Source organism: Mustelus asterias, chromosome 24 (assembly GCF_964213995.1).
Source record: "Mustelus asterias chromosome 24, sMusAst1.hap1.1, whole genome shotgun sequence".
NCBI classification, from domain to species: Eukaryota; Metazoa; Chordata; class Chondrichthyes; order Carcharhiniformes; family Triakidae; genus Mustelus; species Mustelus asterias.
This window is the reverse complement of record NC_135824.1, coordinates 62,824,331-62,835,920: the sequence shown is the minus strand read 5'-3', so window position 1 is coordinate 62,835,920 and position 11,590 is coordinate 62,824,331. Positions and strand designations below refer to the sequence as shown.

The window sequence follows — 11,590 nt, the reverse complement described above, 5'->3', positions numbered from 1 at the left end:
TCTAAATGCCTGTATATCCTGTCGTTCAAAATACCTTCCAACAATTTACCCACCACAGATGTGAGGCTCACCGGCCTGTAGTTCCCAGGCTTTTCCCTGCAGCCCTTTTTAAACAAAGACACAACATTTGCCACTCTCCAATCTTCAGGCACCTTACCTGTGACTATCGATGATTCAAATATCTTGGCTAGGGGACCCGCAATTTCCTCCCTAGCCTCCCACAACGTCTTGGGATATACCTCATCAGGTCCCGCAGATTTATCTACCTTGATGCGCTTTAAGACTTCCAGCACCTCCTTCTCTGTAATATGTACACTCCTCAAGGCATCAATATTTATTTCCCCAAGTTCCCAAACATCCATGCTTTTCTCAACAGTACTGATGAGAAATATTCATTTAGGATCTCACCCATCTCTTGTGGATCCGCACATAGATGACCTTGTTGATCCTTAAGAGGCCCTACTCTCTCCCTTGTTACTCTTTTGCCCTTTATGTATTTGTAGAAGCTCTTTGGATTCTCCTTTGCCTTATCTGCCAAAACAATCTCGTGTCCACTTTTTGCCCTCCTGATTTCTCTCTCAACTCTACTCCTACACCCCTTATACTCTTCAAGGGATTCACTTGATCCCAGCTGCCTATGCATGTCATGTGCCTCTTTCTTCTTCTTGACCAGGGCCTCAATATCCCGAGTCATCCAGGGTTCCCGACTTCTGCCAGCCTTGCCCTTCACTCGAAGAGGAATGTGTTTACCCTGAACACTGGTTAACACACTTTTGAAAGCATGCCACTTACCAGACATCCCTTTTCCTTCCCACAGACTCCCCCAATTAACTTTTGAAAGTTCCTGCCTGATACCATCAAAATTGGCCTTGCCCCAATTTAGAATTTTAACTTTTGGGACAGACCTATCATTCTCCATAGCTATCTTAAAACTAATAGAATTATGTTCACTGGTCCCAAAGTGATCCCTCACTAACACTTCTGTCACCTGCCCTTCCTTATTTCCCAAGAGGAGGTCAAGTTTTGTCCCCTCTCTAGTCGGGCCATACACAGACTGAATGAGAAATTCCTCCTGAATACACTCAACAAATTTCTCTCCATCCAACCCTCTAATACTATGGCTGTCCCAGTCAATGTTGGGAAAATTAAAATCTCCGACTATTATCACCCTATTTTTCTTGGAGCTATCTATAATCTCCTTACATATTTGCTCCTCAATTTCCCGCTGACTATTTGGGGGCCGACAGTACAACCCTATCAAAGTGATTTCCCCCTTCTTATTTCTCAGTTCTACCCATATAGACTCAGTGGCCGAACCCTCGGATATATCCCCTCTCAGTACGGCCGCGATGCTTTCCCTAATCAAAAGTGCAACTCCCCCTCCTCTCTTACCTGCTGTTCTATCTTTCCTATAGCATCTGTACCCTGGAACATTGAGCTGCCAGTCCTGTCCCTCCCTTAGCCATGTTTCAGTAATTGCTATAATATCCCAGTCCCATGTACCCATCAATGCCCTGAGTTCATCTGCCTTGCCCGTCAGGCCTCTTGCATTGAAATAGATGCAGTTTAATCTGGACTTCCCTTGCTCTCTGTCTTGCTTCTGTCTGATGTGTCTGGTACTAGGATTACTGACACTGCCTTTGCTAATTAATGTGCTTTCTTTAACTTCCGTGCTGTCCTCAAACTCCTCTTCTGTTTCCCTACTGCTTTGGATCCCACCCCCCTGCCAAACTAGTTTAAACCCTCCCGAGTGGCTCTAACAAATCTCCCCGCCAGGATGTTAGTCCCCCTCCAGTTCAGGTGTAACCCGTCCCTCTTGAACAGATCAGCCCTTCCCCAGAAGAGATCCCAATGATCCAAATATCTAAATCCCTGCCCCCTGCACCAGCTCTCAAGCCACGCATTCATCTGCCTCATCCTCCTATTCCGACTCTCACTAGCACGTGGCACCGGTAGTAGTCCTGAAATTACTACCTTCGAGGTCCTGCACGTTAGCCTTCTGCCTAACTCTCTGTATTCACACTTCAGGACCTCATCCCTTTTCCTGCCTCTGTCATTGGTACCGATATCTACAACGACCTCTGGCTGCTCACCCTCCTCCTTAAGAATGTCCTGCAATCGCTCAGAGACGTCCTTGACCCTGGCACCAGGGAGGCAACACACCATCCTGGAGTCTCGATTGCGGCCACAGAAACGCCTGTCTGTGCCTCTAACTAGCGAGTCCCCTGTTACTACTGCTCGCTTGCTCTTTGCCAGCCCCTGTCCCACAGCAGAACCAGCTGTGGTGTCACAGGCCTGGCTGCTGCTGGTATCTCCCCTGACAGGCTGTCCCCCTCAACAGTGTCCAAAACGATATACCTGTTTGAAAGGGGAATAGCCACAGGAGACTCCTGCACTACCTGCCTGCCTCTCCTGGCAGTCACCCATCTACCTGTCTGAACCTGTGGTGTGACAACCTCCCTGTAACTAGTGTCTATCACACTCTCTGCCTCCTGTGTGCTCCGCAGTGCATCCACCTGCTGCTCCAACCGAACAAATTCACAGTCAATTGCTGATTAATTAAGGAGAGGCAGTGTGGATTTGTGAAGGGCAATTTATCTAACTAATTTGCAAGGGTTTTCAGTGAGGTAACAGAAAGGGTTAACGAGGGTAGCGTTGTTCCTGGATTCCCAAAAGACATTTGAGAAGGTGCCACATAACAACAGGCTTGTCAGCAAACTGGAGCTCATGGAATGACAGATACAAGCAGCATGAATACCAAAATTGTCTGTGGGACATGAATGAATGGTGGTAGAAACATAGAACGATAGGAGCAGGAGGAGGCCATTCGGCCCATCGAGCCTGCTCCGCCATTCATCATGATCATGGCTGATTGTCCAACTCAATAGCCTCATCCTGCTTTCTCCCCATAACCTTTGATCCCATTCGCCCCAAGTGCGATGTCCAGCCGCCTCTTGAATACATTCAATGTTTTGGCATCAGCTACTTCCTGTGGTAATGAATTCCACAGGCTCACCACTCTTTGGGTACAGAAATGTCTCCTCACCTCCGGCCAAAATGATCTACCCCGAATCCTCAGATTGTGATTCCTGGTTCTGGACTCCCCCACCATCGGGAACATCCTCCCTGCATCGTTGGTTCGGCCGCATTTGGAATACTGCGTCCAGTTCTGGTCGCCACACTACCAGAAGGACGTGGAGGCTTTGGAGAGAGTACAGAGGAGGTTTACCAGGATGTTGCCTGGTATGGAGGGGCTTAGTTATGAGGAGAGATTGGGTAAACTGGGGTTGTTCTCCTTGGAAAGACGGAGGATGAGGGGAGACTTAATAGAGGTGTATAAAATTATGAAAGGCATAGATAGGGTGAACGGTGGGAAGCTTTTCCCCAGGTCGGTGGTGACGTTCACGAGGAGTCATAGGTTCAAGGTGAAGGGGGGGAGGTTTAACACAGATATCAGAAGGACATATTTTACACAGAGGGTGGTGGGGGCCTGGAATGCGCTGCCAGGCAAGGTGGTGGAGGCAGACACACTGGGAACGTTTAAGACTTATCTAGATAGCCATATGAACGGAGTGGGAATGGAGGGATACAAAAGAATGGTCTAGTTTGGACCAGGGAGCGGCACGTGCTTGGAGGGCCGAAGAACCTGTTCCTGTGCTGTATTGTTCTTTGTTCTTTGTACCCTGTCTAGTCCTGTTAGAATTTTATAAGTCTCTATGGGATCCCCCCTCATTCGTCTGAACTCCAGCGAAAACAATCCTAACCGAGCCAAGCTCTCCTCATACATCAGTCCCGCCATCCCCGGAATCAGCCTCGTAAACCTTCGCTGCACTCCCTCGAGAGCAAGAACATCCTTCCTCAGAAAAGGGTGGTGAACAGTTGTTATCTGGACTCGGGAAAGTTATATATCCCAGGGGTCAGTGTTAGGACCCCTGCTTTCCTTGATGTGTATTGGTGATCTAGGCTTGGGTTTACTGGGGATAACTTCATAATCTGAGGATGGTGCAAAACTGCACTGTGAACAACGAGTGTTAAACTTCAAGAGGACATCGCCAGGTTGGTGAAACAGGTGGACAAGTGAAGTTTAATACTGAGAAGTGCGGTGATTCATTTTGATGTTGCAGCTTTATAGAACCTTAGTTAGGCCGCACTTGGAATATAGTGTTCAATTCTAGTCGCCACACTACTAGAAGGATGTGGAGGCTTTGGAGAGGGTACAGAAAAGATTTACCAGGATGTTGCCTGGTATGGAGGGCATTAGCTATGAGGAGAGGTTAGAGGAACTTGGTTTGTTCTCACTGGAACGATGGAGGTTGAGGGACGACCTGATAGAAGTCTACAAGATTATGAGAGGCATGGACAGAGTGGATAGTCAGAAGCTTTTTCCCAGGGTGGAAGAGTCAATCACTAGGGGGCATAGGTTTAAGGTGCGAGGGGCAAGGTTTAAAGGAGATGTACGAGGCAAGTTTTTTACACAGAGGGTGGTGGGTGCCTGGGACCCGCTGCAAGGGGAGGTAGGGGAAGCGGATACGATAGTGACATTTAAGGGGCGTCTTGACAAATACATGAACAGGATGGGAATAGAGGGATATGGTCTCCGGAAGGGTAGGGGGTTTCAGTTCAGACGGGCAGCATGGTCGGTGCAGGCTTGGAGGACCAAAGGGCCTGTTCCTGTGCTGTAATTTTCTTTGTTCTTTGATAGGACGAAAGCAGAAAGACTATTTAAAATAAAGGAGACAGTTTCAGAAGGGGGGCATGGCACCTGGTGTACACACGCACAGATATGGTGCCACTCCAAGCCACTCACCATCCTGACCTGGAAATATATCGGCCGTTCCTTCACTGTCGCTGGGTCAAAATCCTGGAATTCCCCCCCTAACAGCACTGTGGGTGCACCTACGCCTCAGGGACTGCAGTGATTCAAGAAACAGTCACCATCACCTTCCCCAGGACAACTCAGGATGGGCAAAAAATACTTGCCACATCCCATAAACAAATAAATAAAACAAACATTCAAGGTGGCAGGAAAATTGAGAAAGTGGTTAACAAAATATAAAGCATTGCGAGCTTCTTAAACAGGGGCAAAGACTGGAAATACAAGCAAAGTACCGGAAAACTGCATGGTGCATCAGTGTGGCCTCAATTAGAATACTGTGTCCAATTCTGCACTCATTGTGGAATTTATACCTCATATTGTCTCTGTTCTAACAAAACCTCATGATCCATGGAGATCTAATCTCACTGCCTCTCAGACTGACAGTCAGTAAGGAGCGCTACAGAGAAACCAATTTATTAGAAATAGTTTTGAACAGTCACCTTGCAACCTTCCCCCCCCCCGCCCCCCGCATCCCTACCCCCAGACCTGCTTAGATAAAACAAATACTATCCCTTTTTCTTTTAAAAAAACTTATGCGTGTACATGCGTGCATACGTGCATTGTATGCACATGTGCATGTGTGCACACATGTGCATGCATGCATACATGTGGTGTGTGCGCGTGCATACGTGTGTGTTTGCACACGTGTGTGTGCACGTATGCGTGCATACGTGTGGTGTGTGCACGTGTGTGTGTGTACACGTGAGTGTGTGTGTGCATGCGTGTGGTGTGTGTGTGTGTGTGTGTGTGCATGCACAGTGTAAAGGCAAACCTGCACATCGATTGCCATCAGCACTCAGACGGTATCCAGGGTTACAGTCACACTGGTATGAGCCTTCTGTGTTCACACATGTTCCTTTGTCCCCACATGTCGTCCCATTCAGACACTCGTCAATATCTGTAACAGCACAGAAACAAACAGGATGCGGTCCGTTACCCAGCACACCTTAGCAATTCAAAACAATCTGCTTCTCTCACGGGGACCAGATCGCGGAGAGTACCGGATTCCCGGGAGGTCTGCTGGCTCAATAATTTCGATTATTCACTGTCAATGTCACAGATAATCTTTTGAATAGTTTTGGATATTTTTCCATGATGTATTCATAACTGTTGAGATGAATGCTGGGATAATGGTGCAGAGGGAGCTTTACTCTGTATCTAACCCCATGCTATACCTGTCCTGGGAGTGTTTGATGGGGGACAGTGTAGAGGGAGCTTTACTCTGTATCTAACCCCGTGCTGTACCTGTCCTGGGAGTGTTTGATGGGGACAGTGTAGAGAGAGCTTTACTCTGTATCTAACCCCGTGCTGTACCTGTCCTGGGAGTGTTTGATGGGGGACAGTGTAGAGGGAGGTTTACTCTGTATCTAACCCCGTGCTGTACCTGTCCTGGGAGTGTTTGATGGGGGACAGTGTAGAGGGAGCTTTACTCTGTATCTAACCCCGTGCTGTACCTGTCCTGGGAGTGTTTGATGGGGACAGTGTAGAGGGAGCTTTACTCTGTATCTAACTCCGTGCTGTACCTGTCCTGGGAGTGTTTGATGTCGTTCCTTCCCTCTCACCCCCAGCACAGTCAGTTTTTTTGGAGGGTTGTAGCTGGGGCTGGAGCTCTGGTTACCTGAACATTTCCGATTCTGGATCTGGTAGCCTTTGGGGCAGGGCAGACATCGGAATGATCCCACGGTGTTCACACACTCTGAGTTTGGACAGTTGTAAACATCCTGACACTCGTCGATATCTGAAAAGGTGCAAAAAGGGCTGAGAACAAACTGGATCTTGGAAATTCCCATCGGAGTCATTGTGAGCGTCACTGACAATGCTGCGTCAGCTGGCTCGGAGCTGGGAGGAAGGGCAGGGGGCTGAGCACAAATAGTCCCACTCCGTCCACTCTCCATTTTATCCCTGAAACTCTGCTGAGTGTTCCGTTACCCATTCACTGCAACACTGATGTTCCCTCTCATCCCAGTATTCCCACCAACTGACCGTCCCATTCTCTCAAACTTTCCCTCAGCATCTCAATTTAAACTCCAGACCCACAGACCGCGACAATCCCTAAAACATAGCTTCCTCGGATAATCGCCATTTCCTGTTGAACATCCTTTCCCTATATTCCTTCCAACCTCCAGACACTGCTCCCATATTCCCAGCTCCCGTATTCCCGGCTCTGGCATTCCCGGCTCCGGCATTCCCGGCTCCGGCATTCCCAGCTCCCTCAGTTGGATGGCAGTGAGTCTCTTGCATGGAAATATCCATTTTTCTGACAATTGTGAAGGACAAGATGCCCAGCTGGGACCCCAGCCGGGACCCCAGCCGAGACCCCAGCCGAGACCCCAGCCGAGACCCCAGCCGAGACCCCAGCCGGGACCCCAGCCGAGACCCCAGCCGAGACCCCAGCCGAGACCCCAGCCGAGACCCCAGCCGAGACCCCAGCCGAGACCCCAGCCGGGACCCCAGCCGGGACCACAGCCGGGACCACAGCCGGGACCACAGCCGGGACCCCAGCCGAGACCCCAGCCGAGACCCCAGCCGAGACCCCAGCCGGGACCACAGCCGGGACCACAGCCGAGACCCCAGCCGAGACCCCAGCCGAGACCCCAGCCGAGACCCCAGCCGAGACCCCAGCCGAGACCCCAGCCGAGACCCCAGCCGAGACCCCAGCCGAGACCCCAGCCGAGACCCCAGCCGAGACCCCAGCCGAGACCCCAGCCGAGACCCCAGCCGAGACCCCAGCCGAGACCCCAGCCAGGACCCCAGCCGGGACCCCAGCCGGACCCCACCGAGACCCCAGTCTAGACCCCAGCCAAGACCTCAGTCTAGAACCCAGCCAAGACCCCAATCTAGACCCCAGCCAAGATGCCAGCCTAGACCCCAGCCAAGACGCCAGTCTAGACCCCAGCCAAGACCTCAGTCTCGGACCAGCCAAGACCCCAGTCTAGACCCCAGCCAACACACCAGTCTAGACCCCAGGCAAAACCCCAGTCTAGACTCCAGCCAAGACCCCAGCCATGCCCCAGTCTAGATGCCAGCCGAGACGCCAGCCATGCCCCGGTCTAGACACCAGCCATGCCCCAGTCTAAATGCCAGCCGAGATGCCAGCCATGCCCCAGTCTAGACACCAGCCATGCCCCAGTCTAGACGTCGGGTTAGACGGTCCAGCTGGAGTCACTCCGCTGTCACGCTCTCTGTTGTCCAGCAGACATTCTGTGGCCCCAGTTTTTCAGATGTTAAAGTTCTCCGGTGTGACAGAGATTCCGGTCGATCTCCCAGATAAATTAGTGATTTACCAACACAATCCGTCCGGTGAGAATTTGCGGAAAATCCTCTAGAACAGGCACAGTGGAAACTGCCGACTGAATTCACACATCGACCATTGGGGCATGGCGGGGGTCTCAGTCCACACTCATCAGTATCTGTAACAGACACAAAAACTATTAGCTCCCCTTCCAAAATCAAACTGTCCGATGTTCCCAAACCCCAAACTGCCCGATATTCCCAAACCCCAAACTGCCCAATATTCCCAAATCCCCAAACTGTCCGATAGACACAAACTCCAAACTGTCCGATATTCCCAAACCCCCAAACTGTCCGATGGACACAAACCCCAAACTGTCTGATATTCCCAAACCCCCAAACTGTCCGATAGACACAAACCCCAAACTGTCCGATATTCCCAAACTGTCTGATATTCCCAAACCCCAAACTCTCCGATATTCCCAAACCCCAAACTGTCCGATATTCCCAAACCCCAAACTGTCCGATAGACACAAACCCCCAAACTGTCCGATATTCCCAAACCCCAAACTGTCGATAGACACAAACCCCAAACTGTCCGATATTCCCAAACTGTCTGATAGACACAAACCCCAAACTGTCCAATATTCCCAAACTGTCCGATAGACACAAACCCCAAACTGTCCGATACTCCGAAACCCCAAACTGTCCGATATTCCCAAATCCCCAAACTGTCCGATAGACACAAACCCCAAACCGTCCGATATTCCCAAACCCCAAACTGCCCGACAGACACAAACCCACAAACTGCCCGATATTCCCAAACCCCAAACTGTCCAATAGACAGAAACCCCAAACTGTCCGATATTCCAAATCCCCAAACTGTCCGATATTCCCAAACCCCAAACTGTCCGATATTCCCAAATCCCCAAACTGTCCGATAGACACAAACCCCAAACCGTCCGATATTCCCAAACCCCAAACTGCCCGACAGACACAAACCCACAAACTGCCCGATATTCCCAAACCCCAAACTGTCCAATAGACAGAAACCCCAAACTGTCCGATATTCCAAATCCCCAAACTGTCCGATATTCCCAAACCCCAAACTGTCCGATATTCCCAAATCCCCAAACTGTCCGATATTCCCAAACCCCAAACTGCCCGATAGACACAAACCCACAAACTGCTCGATATTCCCAAACCCCAAACTGTCCGATATTCCCAAACCCCAAATTGCCCGATATTCCAAATCCCCAAACTGTCCGATATTCCCAAACCCCAAACTGTCCGATATTCCCAAATCCCCAAACTGCCCGATATTCCCAAACCCCAAACTGTCCGATAGACACAAACCCCCAAACTGCCCGATAGACACAAACCCCCAAACTGCCCGATAGACACAAACCCCCAAACTGCCCGATAGACACAAACCCCCAAACTGTCCGATAGACACAAACCCCCAAACTGCCCGATATTCCCAAACTCCAAACTGTCCGATAGACACAAACCCCCAAACTGCCCGATATTCCCAAACTGTCCGATAGGCACAAACCCCAAACTGCTCGATATTCCCAAACCCCAAACTGTCCGATATTCCCAAATCCCCAAACTGTCCGATATTCCCAAATCCCCAAACTACCCGATATTCCCAAATCCCCAAACTGTCCGATATTCCCAAATCCCCAAACTGTCCGATATTCCCAAATCCCCAAACTGCCCGATATTCCCAAATCCCCAAACTGCCCGATATTCCCAAATCCCCAAACTGTCCGAGACCTTCCCCCCCTCCAATATTCCCAACAACCCATCCTTTCCGGACCCCTTTCCCCTCATTGTCCCCCTCCTTACTGACACCCCCACCCCTCCCCCATCAGCCCTCCCCTCCTGATCCCAAACTCTCGCTGACCTCCCACCCTGCCCCCCACTCCCCCACATGCTGGGCCTTCTGGATAACTTGTTCTCAGCACCACTCCAGGCTCACAGAGGCAGCAACGGGATCGTAATCATTTCCAGCAGGTGTCTATCTGCGTGACTACAGCACCGGCCCTCCCTCAGCTTTGTGGATCTGAGTTCCGGTTCACTCACCAACACACCGTGAGCGCTGGGCGTTGAGCTGGAAGCCGGTGTTACACGCACAGGTGTAACCCTGCAGCCGGATCACACAGCGGCCTGGACCGCATATCTGCGGCACTCGATGGCAGATATGAACCTCAGGAACTGCAGATACAGCAGAACACAGCAACAGTTAGAACCATCAGAGAGAGAGAGAACAGGAGAATACACAGACGGAGGAATAGAGCCCGCAAGATGGAGAGAATGTCAGAGAGAGAGAGAGAATGAAAATGGGAAAGGGAGAGAGGCAAGAAAAACAACAAGGGAATTGGAGAGAAAGAGTAAAATAGAGAGACTATAAATAAAAAAAGGAAGGAGAGACAGACGGAGAGCAAACACGGTCACTGTGCCATCATGGTTACTGTTCTGTGCAGGATTCACCGTGTCTGCTGCCTGTCCTGTGATTCTCCAGCCTGAGTCCAGATAACTGTTGGAGCTGAATGACTGTCCCAGGTTTCAGCCCCTGGGTAAATTTATAAAATACCCAGCGTCTCCAAACAATGAAAATTACAAAGAAAAATTGTTTAAATATGAAAGCAAAAGTACAGAAACTCGGATCAGACCACATGGGGGCGGACGAGGAATTGGAAATGGTGAGGATGGTGAGGGTGTGGCTATAAACCATCCCATTTAAACACCTCATCAAGGAGCAGGTGGGAGAACCCGGCAGAGAAACAGAAACTCAGAGCGTGCACAGAAACGGAAACTGAGGGCACGCACAGAAACTGAAACTGAGGGCACGCACAGAAACTGAAACTCAGCGCGCGCAAAGCCAATGTCTGTAAAATCAGAGGCTTTATACTTTTAGTGTTTAATTTCCTGATCTGACTCTATCCCCTTGTTTTGGAGTCATGAATTTGACAACTGGATCCTAGACTTCCTAACCCACAGACCGCAGTCAGTAAGGATAGGCAAAAACACCTCCTCCGCGATCATCCTCAACACCGGTGCCCCACAAGGCCGTGTTCTCAGCCCCCTACTATACTCCTTATACACCTATGACTGTGTGGCCAAATTCCCCTCCAATTCAATTTTCAAGTTTGCTGACGACACCACCGTAGTGGGTCTGATCTCAAACAATGACGAGACAGAGTACAGGAATGAGATAGAGAATCTGGTGAACTGGTGCGGCAACAATAATCTCTCCCTCAATGTCAACAAAACGAAGAAGATAATCATCGACGTCAGGAAGCGTAGTGGAGGACATGTCCCTGTCTACATCAATGGAAAGGAAGTGGAAATGATTGAGAGCTTCAGGTTTCTCGGTGCCCAAATCACCAACAGCCTGTCCTGGTCCCCCCATGCCGACACTATAGTTAAGAAAGCCCCACCAACGCCTCTAATATCTCAGAAGACGAAGGAAATTTG

General features: G+C 50.1%; 1 protein-coding gene across 5 annotated transcripts in view; it reads right to left on the bottom strand.

The window, feature by feature from the left end:
- Positions 1-11,590, bottom strand: part of LOC144511479 (latent-transforming growth factor beta-binding protein 4-like) — a 175,640-nt gene that overhangs the window by 49,134 nt on the left and 114,916 nt on the right. For all 5 annotated transcript variants that reach the window (XM_078241868.1, XM_078241869.1, XM_078241870.1 and 2 more), the window contains 4 exons: positions 10,196-10,327; positions 8,161-8,286; positions 6,495-6,614; positions 5,649-5,774 (listed from right to left, as the gene is read on the bottom strand). In XM_078241868.1, the coding sequence (XP_078097994.1) occupies positions 5,649-5,774; positions 6,495-6,614; positions 8,161-8,286; positions 10,196-10,327 (504 nt within the window). The remainder of the gene's footprint in view (positions 1-5,648; positions 5,775-6,494; positions 6,615-8,160; positions 8,287-10,195; positions 10,328-11,590) is intronic.